This window comes from Acromyrmex echinatior, chromosome 13 (assembly GCF_024713525.1).
Source record: "Acromyrmex echinatior isolate Ae372 chromosome 13, ASM2471352v2, whole genome shotgun sequence".
NCBI classification, from domain to species: Eukaryota; Metazoa; Arthropoda; class Insecta; order Hymenoptera; family Formicidae; genus Acromyrmex; species Acromyrmex echinatior.
In genome coordinates, this window is record NC_141864.1 from 7030559 (window position 1) to 7051833 (window position 21275).

Here is a 21275-nt window from a genome sequence, read left to right on the forward strand (position 1 = left end):
TCAATGTTTATTTTTTTTTTTTAAAGGTATCTCCTCTGTACAAATATACTTCTTACACTTACTTTAATATAATATAATGAAAATCGCATTTTTACACGATTTTCTTTACTATATCTATAATTAAGAAATTTAAGAACGCTGTCTCGACATAAACACACTTGATATGTCTGATATTACTGTCAACTATATATTACTGTTTCAATTATCCATCAAGCAATGAGCTTTTATTCAAATTTAATGCGTATAAATTAGCTATTCGATGAACTGTGATTGTTGAAAACTGAAATAAAATGTCTTTTATTGTCAAATATACTTTTCAGATTAAATTCATAAATATTAAACTGCATATGTAATCACAAATAATCTTATATTTTATCTATTACATGTTAAGATAGCAATATCAAAAATTATATAAACACATGAAAAAGACATCAGCATACATGATACAAGACAATTCTTTACTGGGGGAGGAAGGATATATTCACAAAATAACAAAAGGTAAAAATACTGGCTGAGAGTGAAGCGCTGTAAATGCGTTGTGCAATTTTTATGTGTAAATCTTCAATTATATTTGAAGATTAAAAAACAAATATAATTGAAAATTTACACATAAAAATTGTGCAACGTTTACAGCGCTTCACTTTCATTGTCCTGTATTGCCTGTATTGTCACATTTTATTATTTTGATAATTGCATACATTTTTAAATTTTTATTTAAACTTGTAATTTCGAATTTATTTCATCCACAAAATATCTGCATTGATCATTCGAAGTGGAAAGATACAGTAGATACGTATAAGAGAATAAATTACGAGCTCCGGAAATTTCGACAAATTCGAGCCGTCTTAATCCATTCTCTGGCGGAAGTTTCAATAAGAGGCATGAGTTATACGTTCGCTGTAAAGACTTGTGTCCCTCTCCATCTCACTCTTTCCGCCACCATCTTCACCGCTTTTCGTCCTTTCCATTTTCACCCCGCAACATTCGCCCCTTTTCCTCGCTGCTTCCTTTCCTTCTCATTCTGCGTCTGCTCGACCTTCGAACGCTAATCCTGAAAAAGAGCGTGAGTCGAGCTTTTTTGTGAGATCCAGAAATGACCGAGTCTGCAGGATGTAGGATATACGCGCAAAGACAACGCACTTCCTCGTTAGCAATAATCGTAGCTCCTCTACAGATTTATAGAGGAGCTTAGTAATTTAATCTCGCATTATGGGATGGTCCAGAACATTTTTTTTTTTTTTCAAGCCGTGAACAAGCTCGAGCATGCACTTTTGTGTTATGGCCGACGGGAGATGTTTCTTTTTTAAGTGGTTCCAGCGAATTAAATTCGCAATATATTGTCCTGCGATTTTAATTTTGCTTCGAGGACCAAACATGGTTACTTTATTATTTCCGTTTAAACGCTTCGAACTTCGCGAATATCCGCGACAAGCTGAAGCGAAAAGATAAAGTTTCTTTTTTTCTTGAAATTGTTTATACAGATAATATTCCATTTTCACGTTGTTCCGGAATGCGTCTATAGAGGAAAGGCGAGCGGCAGCGAGCAAACTGCAGTCTGAAACAGCCGTTAGTTTAACGACAGCCGGAAAATCGAGTTCAGCTGGCTTTGTCTCTCGCGCGTTATTATAAACTTCCAAGTCTTCGCATCCGCGCGCTCTTTCGATCCAGCTGTATTTCGTGTACAGAGCATTTTGCTATCTCCTGTGATATTTTCCGGACAAATATAGAGAACACTTCGCGTAAATGGACGTCAGATCGCGCGTTCGAGCAAAATTGGCAGCAAGGACATAAGGACGGATTGCGAAATCTCGACGAAATTGTTACAAGAGACCCAATTTCTTTCGCGTTTATTTTTATTCTCGCAGTTAGGGACTGCGAGAATAAAAGGAATAGGGAACAGAGAATAGAAAACAGAAACAGGGCATAGAGAACAGTTCAGTATCAACATATGAACTATAATGTTTCTCAATGTTCCTCAGCGTTTTTTTGTTCCACTATTTTACTTGTTGTGAAACGCATTTCGTTTTTTATGTTGATATTCAATTGTTCCCTCTCTATTCTCTGTTTTCTATACTCCAAATATCGCTGTAAACTTAACATCCTGTAGCATCTACATAATTCTCATCGTATTGATGTTAATATCAACGTCAGTGTGATGTGGATTTAACACCATGAATTTTAAATTCATATCATGATGATGTTGGATATAAACATCAAGGATTATAAATTCATATCATGTTGATACACTTAATATTAACATCAACATGGTGAGAATTATATAGACACCGCATAGAGATAACTGTCCCAATTACTGTGCCTGTCCTTATTAGTGTGCTTTTGTATTTCGATAAATCATAAAGAAAGTTAGTACAAATAAATAAGAAAAAATATTTTTTTGTTAAGTTAAATTATTAATGCATACGATACCGAAGATAATATTTTATTTTTTGAATATTAAAGTATTTTAAATATTTTTCGAAAGATATGCGAATCCTGTAATACCGCAAGATTTTAAGCTTATCCCTATTAATGTGCCCTGTATTGGAGTTGAGAATGTTATGTTATGAGTGTACTTTGAAATAAATATAATTATAATAATGATTTATGTAATATTAACATAAACAATTAGCTTAAATTTATTACCAGGTTTAGTAACTATATGTTAAAATGAGTCAAATGTGGATAAGCACACAAATTAAGGGTACATTAATAAAGCCATCGCCACTTAGAGAACTCATTAATAGGGACAAAAACATATTTTCTATTTTTCCAAAAGCATTATAAATTATTAACATTTTATAGATTAAAGAAATATTATAAGAAAAAGAAATAGTTAAAAAAACCGAAATTGATTGCAAGCAGAAATTAAAATTAAAGCTACAATATTTAATAATTAATTCAACAATAAGCAAATTGGTTAACAGGTACATTAATAGGGACGGTTGCCCTATATTAGATACACACCGACATTTTTTAGACTTCTCTGTTCCCTGTTCCTTATATTCTACGCAGCCTCTCAGGGACTGAATTAACATTCAAGTACATTACCAGCGAGCGGGGGGACTCATTCAAGTTGCTTAGACACGGCTAATACAAGTATCCTACTCACAGGATATATTCTTTGGCACGCGGGTGACGCAAATAGAAAAAGAAAAAAACCTACTCCGCCGCGGGAGTTCAAATTCACGTTGGAAAAATAGGGAGAATTTTCACGAGGAGAGCGAGCGAGCGAGCGCGAACATAGAGGGTCGTTTACCTTCCAGCGGCGAATAACACGTTCGATTCTGAGACGTTATTTTATTTTCCTCAAACGTTTGCTCGCTCGCTCAAGTGGGCCTCTTCCGCGTGCATTTGGCTGAAACATCCGCTCGATGTCGAGTATTATTTGGATATGAAAATTTCTTGGCAAGAGGAAAAGAGAACACAGTCCCTTGTAACGAGTCTCTGGGGCGAACTCGTCCCATGGACGGCAACCCTCTTTACGGTAAGCCGGAAGGAGAGAGGATGGATCTTCTGGAATTCTTTCTACGACGGAAACGATCGTTAGGGGAAGCGATCGTTTCGGAAAGTAGATATTGTAGAGTGACAAACACAGCAACTGACTCACTCGCGGGGTGAAAGAGAGATTGCTCGGAGTAAATAGCAATTAAGTACGCCGATTCCTTTGATCCACCCCGACGCGCAGCGTCAACCCCTCTTTAGAGTATCTCAAAATGAAAAATAGGAGTATGTGCAGTCGTCTGTGAACTCTCTTGAGAATCATCCTGGACGTCGTGCGACGGAGAGAAGATACTTTAGATTCGATTCTTTCTATTCAATTTGTAATATTATAATATATTTGTTCACAGTTACGTGTAATTAATAATATTATACATGTATTATATTTATAACAAGGGAAGATCACTGATATCAACATTTTACTTTGTTTTTGGACAATATTTCTTAAACAAAAGCTGAAAATAAAATTTTAAATACAAACTAAAGATCATCGTCCTTAAAATTAGTAAAATAAACGATGCAATACATAAATAGCGTTTGTCAATAATATAAAACAAATTCTAAACGTAGTCCATAATTAATTCCTGTATGCGAATAAATTAAGTCCAATATTATAAAATATAAAGTTGGCGATTGTCGTTGTGTAAAATGATAAAATACATTTTTAGTCATGCAGTCTAATTAGAGTTCAGAATTAATTGTATATGGTATGAATTTTTCTTTTTTCTAGTCGATATATCTGTACTATTATAATTGAATATGAACACTGGCGTTTTTGCACACGAATTATTGAATAGTGATGTACTAGGCACAGATTGTCAGTATTCAATCATTGTGCACTTTTTCGCAAAACAATTCAGTTTAATTTAAAAAAAATTGCAATATTTGTTGAGAATTTTGTATTTATGATGGAAAACTCGGAGTGAGTTTATTAATGAATCGTTGTGTACAATAACCACAACTGCGTTTCGCGATTCTAAAATGCAGTCGTGAGTTATGTAACGTTAATTCACGGTAAGCACAGCGGAATTAAGCTGATTGAATTTTCACAAAGGATGTTGACGCATGCGCCCATTGACTCATAAAGTCCGTGATATGTTTTTAAGCATAAATTGCATACGTGCTATGTGCAATGTTGTATTTTAACAAAACCGCGCGTTCGCCGTGAATTAATTAAATGATCGTTACAATGTGTTTCTGGTACATAATAATATATATATCATGTATTGAAGTAATAATACTTCAAAGGACCCAAAGGGTTCCAAATAATGTGGTCTCAACCCATTAATTGAAATTACAAATAAATAGCGAACACGTTGTTTTATCTGCCAAGCTTTGTGACACGCATGTAAACAATGTACATAAAATTGCATGCTTTTCACTTTTTGCATGCGATATGCGATTGGAACGCCTAATAATTAATTATAAATAATTTATCGAGATGTGGATAATACATGAAAATAATAATTGTGTAGAAATGAAAATAATGAAAAGCTAGCTTGATAAAATTTTCAATAATTGTGTAACATAATAGCGTCAGACAATTTCAAAATAATAAGAGGAACATGAATTTGATTAGCAGTCACAACATCTCTCTGGAATGAACACAGACAGCGATAGCATAAAGTCTTGACAGTAAGCAATCGATCCATCTTGCGCTAAATTTGAATTGTATTTGTTTAATATATCGAATCATACGTTTTCTCTATTAACGTTTTCTCTATTTTTATCCGAACTATATTTGAGTACAGAGTCATCAAAATGAAAAAATAATTATTTACGATATAAGTATAAAAATTCTATTTCATCTTTTCTACCTTAAGGTGCTTTGTTCAATCAAAGGAATAAAGAACAGAAACTAAGAATAGAGAACAGAGAGTCAATGTATCTTGAAATGAGAAAATGAAAAGTAAACGAATTTACTAGAATATTTATAATTTCATTGATGAATATCTAATGAATATCTTACTTTTGTAAGATATTCATTTCCACCTCGTTTCAAGATAATCAAGAGATATAATCGATCTCTATTCCTTTGATCTATTCTTTTGTGCAAAGCCCCTGAAATGGAGAGGCTAATTATCTTATCTAATGATTATCTTATCCATGATTGCTAACATATCTTAATAAATTCATTGCTCCATTTTGTTAATCCTTCTAGAAAACATGTGCATTCAAAGTGAGACACACAGACCTGGCAAATCGTGCTCTTGCATGGCCAGTTATTGATTCAACGCGACCACAATTCGAAGTTATTAAAGCAGCGTCATTCATAGTGTGACGCGCATGAAATTGGTTCTCTCGCCAAAAATACAACGTTGGACCAAAAAAATGAAAGGGAGAGAGATGAGGAGAAAAAGACGATTGATCGTATCGCAATGACCTTTACGACCCCGATTCTTAATCCGTTACGAATCCACGTGTATTTGCAGTGGGTTGACAACCGATTCGCCATTTTCTCCGTGAAAACTGCGGCGAAGCCAATCAAGTCCCACGTCAAAGAGAGAAAAAGAGAGAGAATGTTGTGAGTGCTCGAGCGGTTAACCCGGTTGGATCTACAAGTGCAAAAGGGTTAATCCAGAAAACTCAACTCGCGATAGATCGCCGCTTGTAATCCAACCTTATCTTTCATATTCGTTTTCGTATCATCGATGATATTTTTCCTCCTGAAATTCTACCACGTATAATCCATAAGCGATTTTCACGATAGATGCATTTATATAGTGAAAAAACTCCCGATATAGAATCGATACTGAATGTATTTATATTTATATGTACAAATATGTAAATATATTTATGTTTATATACATATATTGCAAAAAACGGTACAACTTTTTTTCGCCACTCTTCGTGATCGTTTTATTTCTATATTTTCTTATGTACTTTTTTCATAAAAACCGAAAATTATTATAATAATGATATTAAACTCAAGGAAAAATTGATATATTTAAATAAAGTTAATAAAATCCTTATTACACAATCGTCAGTTATGCTTCAATCATTTAAAAACTAATTCAGAGTTGGATCAATGACTCTGGTAGCGTGATAAAAAGAAGGCCGCGAGTTGAGAAAGAAACACGAGTAAATATCGACGATGGCGGATATCGGAGCATTTGTCAGCTACTAGAATATTAGTAACGATATCCGCTGCCGAAAGCTGGTATACTTATTAACGTGTACCTCTATGCATGGCGTCGTGCCAACTAGTTACGGACTGACCCTGTGGGACAGAGGTGAAGTCCAAGCGCGTACTCGGCACCCGGAAACCGGGCTATGCATACTTAGTGTCCCAACTCGCCCGAGTCTCCTGACGATATCAGGTGCAGGGATGAGGGAGGGACATCGGAAATGGGTACAGGAAAAAAAAAGAAAACCGAGGTTGAGGCGAACGGAAAGAAATGGACATCGAAACAATGAGGTTGATCTTATTTTGCCATTTTGGTACGCTCAATTATCTTGGATACATCGTTTACATTGGATATATAAACGTAAATAATTACAAGAAGTACCTGATTTTGAGTTTTCCCAAAGATAATGACGATGGCGACGATAATTATTTCATATGAATATCTACGAAATGTCAGTGATGCGATCGATTGTAATGGAGCCAAAGAAGCGCACGTATATCTCTTACTTCGAAAGTAGCACAATTTAAAGAATTAATTAACTAAGTAAGAAGAAGTATCAACTACGATCAAAGTTAGATGTTAGTTAATTTACTTCAGGGATATGATTGCGTGTCGATTACTTTCGGACTTCTAACACAATCAAACTGAAATAATAATAATCTCACAAATTAAATTTGATCGTTGATTTTAAGAACTTTCAATATCAAGAAATTAAATTTCTTAGAAAAATTATTGTTCAACTTGATAGAGAATTGTTGATTAATCGAATAATATCGACTAAGAGAATATATTTTTAACATAATGCAATCATTTTTATCATTTTCTTTGATAACACTTAAAACCCTTTTTTTGTGTGTGTTGTGGCTATTTTTTGTAAAGTTTTGAATATAACGAGTTTTGAAGTTAATATAGGTTAATTTATTAGGTGTTGGAATTAATTCGTAGCGTTTTTTAATGAAAGAATGTTATTTATTTCACATGAGCATTAAAAAATACATTAATGAAAGTACTTCCCATCACTTGTAAAACGCTACGAATTAATTCCAACACCTAATACTTTTGAGAAATGTTAATTGGCCTCATTCATAATAACTCGAGAATCTTTTTTTTTTAGTTGCGTTTTTTAAGTTGTCATTTTTAAAATAAGGAAACAATAAGGATGTTCATTATTTTGTCATAAAAATTAATAATTTTTATAAAATTATTCTAAAATATCATCTGTGTATTCTACATAAAAGTCGTTAGGATAAAATCATAATTATCTTCCTTATAGAGAATTAATGGACGCAATCACCTCATTGTACGGTATCTGCAAATGATAAACGCGATAGTCGTTTGTGCCACTCAACTCTAAGCGGCTGTTACGGGGATTTGCGATAAAGATGAAAGATAGCAGAGCGAGAATCGATGTCAATGGGCCGAGCGTGGGCTGAGTTTTCTCAGCCATGATAAAATATGGAACGTTCCTTCCGCTCGTTTTGTTTGATGTTCATTAAAAGGAGTGCAATTCGGAAACCTGTGTACTTTTTATGGTCCGCCTCGGTCGCAGTTCTTATCCGCGCCGTCGCGGTTTATTGTTGAGAATAAAGATTAGCCGAATAATTATAATGTAATGTGATCCGACCATGTACGTAATCGCAGGATTTACGTCACTCATCGCTTGTAAATCATCCACGTGTATACATTCGCCGAAAGCTTATCATCTTTCTTCATTATCACAACTATTATATGCATGCGTTTAATGAATTACATCGCTATAATTTACGCGTATATACCGCTGTGGTGAGATAAATATGAAAATGATAACTGCACTAAAAAAAAAATCGCAAAAATCATATTAAATAAATAATTCTTGATATATCTACATAATTAACATGGCTGAGTCTCAGTCGTCATAATGATTCTTTTGGCGATTTCATACATTTCGAATAAAATCGAATAAATTGAATTTGCAAACTTTTGTTACGCGCAAAACTGTTGTCAATATAATAAATCGAGTCAAAAAAAGATTTATAACACTTTTTAAACAATGTGTCTAACAATTTATATTCTATTTCTGTTTTTCTTTTTCTATTTTTTTTATATATCTGCCTTTTTCTATCATTTTTCTTTCCACCTGTCTTTTTCCACGTCAATTATACGAACCTTCAAATTTTTGTAGAAAAAATGTTCAAAAAATATACTTGTCAAAAATAAAATTTTGTATTTTACATTAATGTATCATACAATAATAAAATGCATATTGAAACAATGAAACATATAATTTTCAAATTATATGCAATTTAATTATAACAATCTAAATTATTAAATAAAAATCATTCAGAAATCATATGTTACAAAATAAAAAGATAAGTGTGTGACTGATATTTATCAATAATTCATTAATTATTAATGTTTTTTACGGGATAATTTAACTCATAAAAATATCCCTAGAGAATATATCATATGAATATTCTACAGATATCTTTAAACTATCTCTCTATAATATAATTTAGACATTTTTGCTGTAATAAGTGATCAATAATAATAATGAAATCGTGTTTATTAAAATGTAGTTATGTGTCGAAATTCTTCGACAATACTTGATATATTGCGTTACTTCTATTTTAACTATTGATTTAATTTTAATCTTTTAAAATAAAATACTTCTTTATGTTTGATGAATTTGTGCCAGAAAGCTTTTCCTGCAAAAATCATATTATTAAATTATGAAAGCTATATTATTAAATTATGAAATTAATTTTAAGTATCTAACTGTACAATTCAAGATATATTTTTAAATATATTGCATATCTTTTATAGATATAAAGACATTAACCATTCGCTTTCTCTAATAAATGGTCTCACAGTTGGAATCGGAAATCCATTGAATGTATTGGAAAGAGTTAATGTGTAAGCGCCCATATTTCTCCAAACTAACCAATTGCCTATATGAAACTCAGGCAACAATACGTCCTTAAGTATTAAATCATACGAGTCGGCAGTCGGCCCCCATATATTCGAGAGAAATTTTTCGTCCCTCTTCGGCTGCGATGAGAAATTGCTAATTATCTCATGTGATTAATACCAAGAGACATTGCTTTGTGCTATATAGCTTCAAGTGATTACCTCAAAAACCGATTCCGGAACTCTGGCTTGCAGGCCTAACAATTCGTCGAAAAACGAATTGTACACGCCGCAATTCATATAATACATCCTCCTCGTCTTGTTGTCGTCGGAAATGGCGAGCCTTTTAGAATGCAGATACGAGGCTAAGGTAAAGCTCGAATCTACGTAATACCGTCCAGGCTCGCTGATGACACTTATATCGGGATCAAGATTCTCAATGGCATCATTAATAACCTTGGCTAGCTAAAGAAATTACGAAACATATCAATATTAACAATTCAGTATCTAAATGAACAGAAAGTATGTTATTCAATTAAGTCATCTCAAAAATTAGTTAGCAATTCACATAAGAATAAATAAAATTATTTCATAATATTTCGCTATAACAATGAAGACTATACAATAAGTAAAAGTAAAAAAGTAATAAAGTAATGATAATGAGATACATTATATATATTACATATTAACCTGCACTATCGGCAAAAAATTTAGAAAATTTAGAAAAAAGAAAGTTTGAGTTAATAAAAAAGATTATTTTTATTTTTTCGTACTTCATCAAGTTCCTTTCCACTGACGCTTGAGAATCCACCGCCGATATCAATCAACTTTACGTTGTTGCATCCGATTGATTTAGCGACTGCGATTAACTGCTTGCATATTTCGATTCCTCTGAGGTAGGCATCTATCTCTAAACATGGAGTACCAACGTGAAAGCTGAAGCCATGTAAGTTCAAGCCGAGATCTTGCGCGCATTGTATCAAATACGTAGCTTCCTTGCACGGATCGCAACCGAATTTCGCTCCCAACAATATCGGCGAGTTTTTCGAATCGCAACGTATGCGTATCACGACCCTGTGCAATTGTAGAGCAATTATAAACCAAGAAAAAGTGAAACAAAGAAAAGAATTATAGTACAATATTATATATTATGATAAAATGGGATAACTTTAACCTAGGCATTGAATTCCAATCGGAATCTATTCTGACTTGTTCCATGATAAGGTCTTCTCTGATAAGGATAACTTCGACTCAAATTTTGAAAAATATCTAAACAACACGTATGTTCAAAATCAGGGCATAAAATATTTTAAAAGATTTTTAAGAGATTTTATGTCCCGATTTTTATGCATGCTGTCTCAGCATTATCAAATTTGAGCCAAATCCAGTACAGGCTATATAATATATTAAAATATAAATATTTAGCTGCTAACAGCTTGCGCTCGTGATATAATCATATTGTTTTAAATTTTAACCACGTTTTGACTTTTATTATTATTTATTACTATTAGTCTTACTTACTTAGCTTCCGGGAATAATTCCTTAATTTTCGTTAACTCAAATTCACTGTCAACCGTCATCCGTTCAACGCCTACGTTTCTAGAGTATTCAATATGAGACGGCAATTTATTTGGATGCGCGAAAATTATCCGTTCACCTTGTACATCATACTGCATTACTTGTGCTATTTCTTGCTGTTAAAAACATCATTAATTAACTTATGAATTATAGAAGACGGCTTATTAATTTATACGAGGCTTATGTGAGGCATATATAGAGTGTCTAAGATATTTAATCTTTTCAATTCTTTTATTTCTTTATTTAGATTAGGCCGAATATGTTAATGAAGCATAGTCAAGCATTTTAGGAGCATTTTGTATAACAGCGAAGTTTAGATACTCTGTGAGATAAAAGCGAATATTTACCTTTGATGCGCAATCAAAAAAGGCATTTAAAGCCGCCAAAACTTTAATTACTGTCGAATTTGAATTGCATTTAATCGCTGAAATTTGAAAAAATTAAATGACCGTAACTTTTATTGCAATACATTTCGGAAAATAACGCAACAATAGAAGAGAAACAAAAAAAAGAATATAACAAATGCTACAGACACACCATAGTGCGGAACAACCTTGGGCATTTTGCTAATCCATTCTTGATGTCTTTTAATAATGTCACCGACATCCATAACATAGAAGGCATCTTCTGGCTTTTCAGTTTTAATTATATCTCTAATAACATCAATGTTATTTACGCTATCATTGACGACTTGTATATCTTTAAAATCCAAGTGCGACATGATGAAATTAATATAATAAACACAATAAAATTTAAGATCTTCCTACAAAAAAGAGATGTATTCAGATATTTATTATTTCTTAACTAAAATAATTTGTTTTTATTTAGCTATTAAAATCGAGTTTGTACTTATTGTATTAATAAATTACGTTAACTTATCATCTCGAAAATTATTAGTCATAATTAATCTAATGAAACAATTATTTCGTAAAAGTTTTGTCATAACAATAAATTATATAATAAAATAAAATGATGAGATATATTAATTTTTATATATTAATCCATCAAAATTTAATAGAAAGTAAAAACAAAAGAAAGAATTGAAAGAATCAAGAAGATTTGAACAAATAAAAAATATATTGCTTTCTTGAAACTAACGTGGTTCTAATATTAACACATATAAAAAATAAGAGCATAAAAAACCACAGCACAAGTTATAGTTTGTGATATTTAATTATTATTACATTAATTAAAACATTAAACGTTTCGGCCACAATCTGGCCATCTTCAGTAATTCAATAATATTCTTAAAACGCAGAGTTACATTTAGTAAAATAACCCAGGGTTATAGTCTGGGTTATCCTATAGTGTATATGTACTTACGTTACATATAATTTGTATTTGTAATTCAATACTCCGCACAGAAGATAATTGACTTAGGAAATGAAAGTAGATGCGTGTAATGGAACTGGCGACTGACTGGTACCGAAGGAACGAAATTCCCACCTTTTATCAGCTGTGTTCGGTTTTACAAATCGGAGGCATCCGTAATCATTCTATCTTGTGAATGATTCACTGAATTCCGTAAACAATAATGGAATAATTATAGATGCTTCCGATTTGCTATCGAGCTGATATTATATGCTTTTTATAAATTTACGCAAATAAAGCGACTACGGTACCAAACGTGTTGCCGATTACCGTAATAATCAGCTCTTTTGTTGATTTATAAAAATCTTATAAACAAATATTATTGACATTTTTTCATATGTCTCTTTGTTCTATGTTTACAAAAAATTTTTGATTTTTAAGGAAATTGTTAAAAGAAATCGAACAGTAATGATAGTAAATATAATATTCGCTGACGAGAGCAAAATTAGAATCGATGTATTCTTCCACAATCAAGAACACTAATATTTTTAAAATTATTAGTTTAATATTCTTTGGTACTCTTATAGAAACTTTAAATTTTATCTATAAATAAAAATTATAATATATAGATAATATAATTTATTTAAGTGAGTTTTGAAATATATAACACGCAAAAAAATATTTTCCTGCTTCAACTAGAATTATAGCTGTTTTTTGTATCTGATAGAAAATTATGTATCATACGCGTAGAATTTATAGCACTAATGTAAATTCTATCTCTTTCATCATATAATTAGATGCAATACATATCCAATATCACATACTTGTTAGAAATTTATCTATTTTAGCTATTTTTCGTACTTAGATAATTTTTGCTAAAACTGCAAGATTTTTTTAAGTGAATATTTTATTTAATTTTCTGATTGTTATACTTTTGTTGCAAAACTGATTGATAAAATACTAAAAATTATATAATTATTAATATAATTAATAATTTATTCGATTTCTTTATGATTCTAAACTTAGCGATGCGTTTATAAATATGAGTTATATTTATACTAAACTAGAATTAAATCTATAATATGCTTAATCTCATTTTTAGGACGACTTTAAATTTTATTAAGAATTCATTCAATTACTCTCGTCGAATCGCACTGATTATACCATCGGTTTTAGAAAATAGACTTTTACTCCGTAATTCGCGTTTTAAAATCCTTCTTAAAAATATTAACAATTTAATATAAAATATTAACAATTTTGTATACAAACTGTAAACATCGTATGAAAAAAAAACAATTATTAAGAATTTTCTATACTTCATTATTTTTATCAACATTAATCATTAACTCTTCCTGATAATTGGAATTACAATTGAAATCGGATACCATTGAACATACAGTTTAAGAATAAGAACCTATATTCTTCCAAATTAATTATTCGCCTATCTGAAGCTCAACAACATTATATTTTTGACAATAAAATCATAAGAGTCGGCGATCGGTCCCCATATACTTGAAAGAAATTTCTCTTCATTTGCTGTCTACGATGATAGAATAATAATTGCTTCTTATTAAAAATCATTTATGTACGCGCAAATAATGCAAAACATAAGATTAAAGATTAAGATCGGAAAGTAATTGTGGGCGCCTAGAAAGCCCATCATTTCGTCGAAGAAGGAATTGAATACTCCGTAATTTATGTAATATATTCTTATCATTTCTCCATTCTTCAGAACGATTCTCTTGGAATGCAAATACGAAGTTAATGTGAAGCCGGAAGTTACGTAATATCTTCCAGGCTCACTGATAAAGTTTATCTTAGGATCGACTTGATTGCATCATTAATAATACTGGCGAAAAATTACCATACAAAGAAAACGTCAATTCCTGCTGACCACATGACATCAATAATTCTTTTCTGCTTAAAATTAACTGCGTTTTAGGCAGAGATACAGAGAGAATCAATATTAAGTATTTAAATATGTGTATATTTTATAAATAATTGCAATAACAAGTTGTAACAATATTGTGTTCGTACACACAAATGTAATGCTCAAGTGAAAAAACATTACTGACCACATATGGCCTACATATGAGTTCAATTAAAGTTAAAATTCCGTTATAATTAACTTCTTGCAGAAAGATTTTTAACTTGTTCTTAGTTTTAGCAAAGTTGTGAAACAATTGCCGGCACTCCCGGTGTGAGAGTGTCCCTTCAGGACCAATCGACACTCCTCAAAATTTGGTAGAACCTATACTCGCGCTTTCCTTGAGATAAGGCAGCAAGGCTCTGCGTAAGCCCTACTCCCCACTCTACAAGTTTATTTTTAATAAGTAATAGTTGAGTTTTAACAATTTGTAGTAATAAAAATTCGGTTTTCCTTAATATCCTTTATGCGAGGCGAATCCACTACATTCATATGTTTAAAATTAATTTAACTTTATTAGAAAAAGAAAAAGGAAAAAAAAGATATTCGTTCTCGCATTCAGGAAGATTTCTATTTTACTAATTTGCTATTATTTTATCGTTATTACTTAATCGTTAAACGCTAATATAATATATACTATTACTAATGTTAATGTACGCTTTTATATTTGTTATTTTATAGGAGGGCTTCTTTGAGAAAGATTGTGTGATATTCTTAGACATTCTTTAGAATAATCTGTAGATAATTTGTATGACGCATAAAAGTATATAACGTGATCTATCTGTTAGTTTGAATGTTTAAATAAAGAAACTGAATATACCCTCTTATAAAAGAGAATAGGAATTTTCGGTTTTGAAAAAAAAAAGATAAAATAGGGAAATATTAATCTAGGGATAAGATAAAAATAAGGTATAAATCGTACATCTACAATAAAGAATAAGAGGATTTTATCGGGATGTAACACAATTGATGTTTTTCTATTATGATGTGTATCAAAGTTTTATCGTATTATTTCTAATGTCAATTTTAAATTGGTTTAAAGTTTATAAGTAATAAATTTATATTCTAAAGTAATTTTTAAGATGTTATTCTTTTATTTTGAGAAGATAAATAAGCTTAAATAATTGTATGTGTGAGTATTTCATGAAACGTGTGAAGGTTTCAATGCGTTTTATATGATTAATTAATTGCGAGCGTTGGGCGAGATTACCAGTAATTTTTAAGTTTAACATTGAGAATGACCCAATAGGGGTCGAAACCTGTCTGTTGTATATAGTCTAATTGTTTATTAAAAATTTTTTTCTCACATAAGATCTAGAGTTCGTAACTTTTATTATATTGTTTATTTCTTTTGAATAATTGTGGTTTTTTGGTACAACATAATTAAATATTATAAAAATGATGCGAACCTTGAGAGTTTTGACGAAAAATTGCAGAGCGTTCTTTTTAATTAAAAATCTTTGTAGTAATTATTTTAAATAAAAAAAACCGAAAATGAGATATTCCGAAGCGGAGAAGATATGCTCGCAGTAAACATTCACGAGAGCAGGATCAACGCAAGAATATTACTAAGAGAGTATTCATGAAAAGAAACTTCTGAATCTGATAATATTTCAATTTCAAAATTGTCTGTGAATTCAAGCTATATGGACTTTGTAGAAAGTTCAAATAGATCTGAAGAATTCAGATTCTGTAAAAATATAACGGGAAGGAATACTTCATCACATATTCAGCTAATCACATCATAGTATCTCTTTTCATTTAAATAATTTTTTTCATTTTTGTAAATTGTTTTAGTCATTTTAAATTTGTTCTATATTAACTTATAACAGATTAATAAATTATCATTTTTGATATAATGACTAAAATATGAGTAAGAAATAAAAGATTATACAAAAAAGTCCACATTACCACCTTTTCCTCTATTAATTAGAAAAATATATTTTAAGATTTTATTTATTCTTAAAAGTCCTTTGCAACTCTAAAGTTGATTTTTTATTATCAAAAACTTGAACTCATTTTGACTGATTTTTTTATATTTATATAGGAATAATGTTTTATATCTTATAATTTATGCTAACTAAAAATTTATACTAACTAAACTCTTCTAATAAAAGAAAGATGGTAATTATCGGAGATTAAGTCCTATATACCTTGTCAATATCCGTTCCTCTCTCGCCCGGAAATCTACCACCGATGTCGATCAACTGCACCTTGTCGTACCCGATTGCCTTGGAAACAGTAACTAATTGTTTGCACAATGCGATCCCTCTGGCGTAAGCATCGGACTCCTGGACTATCGACATGGAAGCTAAAGCCGTGCAAATTCAGACCGAGATCTTTCGTGAGCGGTATCAAATACATGTTTCCTCGTTCGGCTTCGGCGCTGAATTTTTCTCCCAATATTACCGGCGTGAGTCACAGCGTATACGTATGACGCACAGAAACATTTGATAAATTTCTAACTATATGGAATCAGTGTATTATATTTTACTTATTTAGCTTCAAGGAAGATTCCTTGATCTTGAATAGCTCACTTTCATCATCGACCGTCATTTATTCGACGCCTACTTTCCTAACATATTCTATGTGAGACGAATATTTGGTTGGATGCGCGAAAATAATCCGATCACCTTGCACTCCATATTGCATTACTTGTTTTATTTCTTGCTATTAGAGGGAATATTCGCAATTATTTTTAAATATTTATATCAAATAACAAATAAAGAAAGATTTAAGGATTTACCGCGGATGCACAATCGAAACAGGCATTTAAAGCTGCCAGAACTTTAAGTACCATTGGATTCGAATTAACTTTAATTGCTAAGATAGAAAATAAAGTTAATAGTATTAAGAATTTGCATTATTGAAAATGTAAAAATGAAGTATTTAAATATCAAAGTGTGGAATAACTCTGGGTAGTTTGACAAGCCATTCCTCATGTTTTTTTATGACTTCACTAATGTCCGCAATATAAAAGGCATTTTCTTGGTATTCTGTTTTATTAATCGTAGATTTTATAATATCCATATCATCCATTATATCATCAACAATTTTTATTTTATCAAAGAAAAATGTGCTATATGAAAACGTATACCACAAAACTTTGATTTATATATATGAATTTTCTGAAAATATTTAAGAATTTATTGCTTATTTTTTTATAGAGAGTACAAATTATATTTAAATCATTCATAAAACAGCAAGAAAGAAATAATAATTTTACAAAATTTTGGACATCTTAAAATGAAACTTTTGAGACTATATTGAAATAAATTTTTCTTTGTAAAATAACTTTGAAATCAATTAAAATATTAGAAATATAAGAAATATATTTAAGAAACACCCTATATACACATGTACATGATTATCTCATTATTTCTACGGAAACATATATTTTACAGTCCATTTTATATTCTCTTAATAATTGTTTTAATTAAGTAATGTTTCAATTTAGTAAGAGAAGATAGAAAAAAATATAAATTTTTTAATACATTTTATATTATCTAATATAATTTATTTGTAAGTGATTCGTCAAAAAAACAAAGGTACTAATATAAAAAAATCATTGTTTAGACTGAAAATATCCTTAATAAAAAATCAGTTTACGATTGCACTTATTTATTTGATATGACCAATCATCGTGTAATGAATGCGGAAGAAATTTTGAAAACATCGATTTATAAAAGCCGGCATTATAAAAACCAAAAATTTGATATACATATAATATATTGCTTGCAAAAAGTTAATATAATATATAGAAATTGAACAGTATGATAGAAAATGCAGAAAAAAATAAGAAAATAATAGAAAAAAATAAGGAAAGAAAAAAAAACGTCAAGATTATAATTGCAAGTATTAAAAAAACAGAGTTGCAAGAAATATTCACAGAAACCTTCAATGGAACCAATAATGTATATAATAATAATAATAAGTGATAATAATTAATGAAAATAAACACGTAAATTATAAGCGGATAAAATATAAAAGAGAGTAGACTTACTGTGATAATTTAAATTTTGCAACGTTCTGACTTGGATGGAATTGTCAAAATATTGTATGCCGAAATATATGCAGAAGATTCAAAACCAAATCAAAATGATTCATGTTGCGAACAAAATCTTCTTATATATATTACATTTGCACTTAGGTCTAAGTAGGAATACAGGCTGTAAGAAGATTTCCTATTTATACGAAGAGTGTACGTCTAATGGAATTCTACTAACGTACTTACGAAACACATACGTTAAAACGGCTAAATAAATAAATTTTACAGCCTGTTTTACAATTCTTATATACTTATTTTATGTTTCTTACTCTTTCAAAGCACTTGTTCTGCAATTACAATAATTAGCATTTCCTTTCATGTCTTAGCTTGTACATAATTATAATTCGTTTTTTAAATAATACTTATTAATTAATACGAAGTAATTTATTTGAATGCACCTCATTTGTCTACATAAATTTTTGTAATTATAAGTCTGTTTTCTGTGGCTGAACTAATACTTTTGAAGCTTAAAGTGAGATAAATATATGTTTGATATTTGGTGAGAACGAGAAAGAAAATTCTAATGCAGTCTAATGCAGCCATAAAAAAGACCTCATGAATATTACAACATCGCGATAGTAGATAAACGCAATATCAGATATAGTTAAAGTACACATCTTACATTTTGAATGTAACTAACGTAACGAATAACATTAACTCGAGAAATCATTATCGTTGATTAATTTATTTAAATTCATTCACAAGAATCTGATGTAAATTCATGTACAGTACATCACTCTTTTTCTCCGCTTCATGAATAATAGTATTTTTCACGTAATGATCAAATTTGCGGTTTGTATAATTAAGCTAAAACAACATGAGATTAAATAACAGAATACTGTTTCAGAGAAGTGAAATAAGAATTCTTGAATTCCCTCGACGAACTGATATCTAGAGCCGCATTTATTTACCATTCTATTAAACCTCTTTTTCCTTATTCTCCACATCGGTGTTCCTGTATCTGCCCTCGAAATAATCGTCGCTGACGCAAATAATGGCGGAGCTCTTCAAGCCATTTTCTTAGATACAGGGGAAAGAGTTATGAAATGGTGTCTTATCTACAGTGACCCAATTTTTTTTTAATTTCCACTTTGTTCTCGGAAGTAACAGAGAATCAACAGCGCTATTTTACGTCAGAAGGACAAGCTAATTACGAGTCTAAAGTCTAAAGAGGAATATAACGCGAGATAATAAGCGAAGATCTTTCAAAACGTCAAGCTATTGCGACGTTTTTCGTTTAAGAAAACTTTGTTGCCGGTTATGACTCGCGACGAAGAAAAAACTGTCCTGTCCATAAGAGATAAGAAAATTCTCGCTCGTAAGGAACAACTATAATTAATGTCATTCACGTGCTGTGAAAGATAACAAATTATATGCAACTGATTCTTTGCCGAGCTTCTGGATAATTCGATCTATTTGTGATACTTGATTATTAAACTAAACAATTTCTAAATTAAAAGTCTCTCTGAATTAATAAGCAATGTCGTAGTTCTTTACTAATGGGTATTAATAGAAAAGGAATAAAGGGCGGAGCAAGAGAGAGCTGAAAATTACGTAAAACAGTATAATCATGCAACTACCTGAAATTTCTTATTTCAAGCGTACTTTTCTCTACCTTTTTGCTCTCGCAACTATGGAAATTAGAGTGCCGTTTCTCTATCATCATTATAAAACTTTTCCATGCTCTTGCAGTTTGTTCAATAATAATCTTGTTCTCTTAAACTTTGTTATCGAGTTTTACAATAAAATACGCTGCGCACACGTATAGTTCCGACAATAGAACATATTTTCACTTCCGCCAGGTCATCTCATTATATTCGTGTATGACCGTTATTTTCATAAAGGATGAACGACGCGGGAGATTCCTGAACTCATGCCGCATTCACGTATTTACCAGCTAACTGGCCGGCCGACTCGCTTTAAAATAACGCTTAGCCTGGGGCTAGTCGTTCTTTGCAGTGGTTTCTAAGGGGAGAAAACGAGGGGCCAAATAGGGCGGAAAATAACCATTCTCTGCTGAAATAGTTTCGAGGAAAAACGGAAGAATATGAGCTTGTATGTACGAAACTATCGACATGTAATTGGAAAGAAAAGTTGGTTACAAAATTGGAATTTGAAAAAAGCGTAACTACAAAATCAAAAATACAAAGCAGATTATAATTTATAAATTATAAATAATAATTTTAATTAAATACACGGAAAGGACGATTTTGCTTAACTAACAGATCCAAGAATAATTTTGCTTGGGCCATCAAGATAATTATGTAAGACACTTAAACTGCTTGCTAAAATGTTAAAATGTTTTTTGCAGCATTAATTGTCATTAACATTTAAACATTCTACATAATTATTTTTACGCTCCAACCAAATTATTTTTAGATCTCCGACTAAATTTTAAACACTTCAGTAAACCTATTCTTTTCATGTAACTTACACATCAGTATTATAATATTAAATGTAAAATTCAAATTTAAACTGTATATTATCTAAGTACACATTAAATAATAAGAAATACAAACCGCAGAGATTACTTTTCATTGTTTTCATTGGATCATAAATGCAGAGAAATATAAAAAATAAAAAACTGTAACTATTAAACTATAACTATAACTTAACTATAACTTAACTGTAATAAATGGCCAACAAAAACAAAGACATTTTTTATGAGCTAATAAACTCACATAGTTGATCTGCTTTTTTGCAAAATTCCACGTCCTGTTGACATTTCGAAGAAAAAATATCAGACAGAAGATAGCAGTTGAAAAATGTACTGCTCGTCAATAGGCGGAAATCCATTCGGCAAACAATCTAGTCACGCGCTGCTTCGGAGTATATATGTTTATCATTGAAACATATAGAATGTATATAATGTATATAATGTATAAAACGTATAACTAGG

The 21275-nt window shown here is 30.9% G+C and overlaps 2 protein-coding genes, 1 long non-coding RNA gene and 1 pseudogene across 9 annotated transcripts in view; 1 reads left to right on the plus strand and 3 right to left on the minus strand.

Moving 5' to 3' along the window:
• The window catches only part of LOC105150915 (agrin), a 717341-nt gene that overhangs the window by 571855 nt on the left and 124211 nt on the right, over nt 1-21275 (plus strand). The window lies entirely within an intron of this gene.
• Nucleotides 1-21275, minus strand: part of LOC147907594 (uncharacterized) — an 81208-nt gene that overhangs the window by 26900 nt on the left and 33033 nt on the right. The gene's annotated exons all lie outside the window — the stretch shown is intronic.
• LOC105150909 (ornithine decarboxylase 1) lies at nt 1296-12404 on the minus strand. 2 transcript variants are annotated; one of them, XM_011064298.2, is made up of 7 exons: nt 11628-12404; nt 11438-11514; nt 11034-11206; nt 10286-10586; nt 9735-9977; nt 9445-9653; nt 1296-9310 (listed from the first exon to the last, which is right to left on the minus strand). In XM_011064298.2, the coding sequence occupies exons 1-7, from the start codon at nt 11809-11811 to the stop codon at nt 9277-9279; spliced, it is 1221 nt and encodes a 406-aa protein (XP_011062600.1). In that variant the 5' UTR covers nt 11812-12404; the 3' UTR covers nt 1296-9276. The 2 variants fall into 2 exon arrangements, with proteins under 2 accessions (XP_011062600.1, XP_011062601.1); XM_011064299.2 differs by lacking the exon at nt 11438-11514 and having other exon boundaries at nt 11628-11769.
• On the minus strand, nt 13744-17436 carry LOC147907595 (ornithine decarboxylase 2-like; annotated as a pseudogene).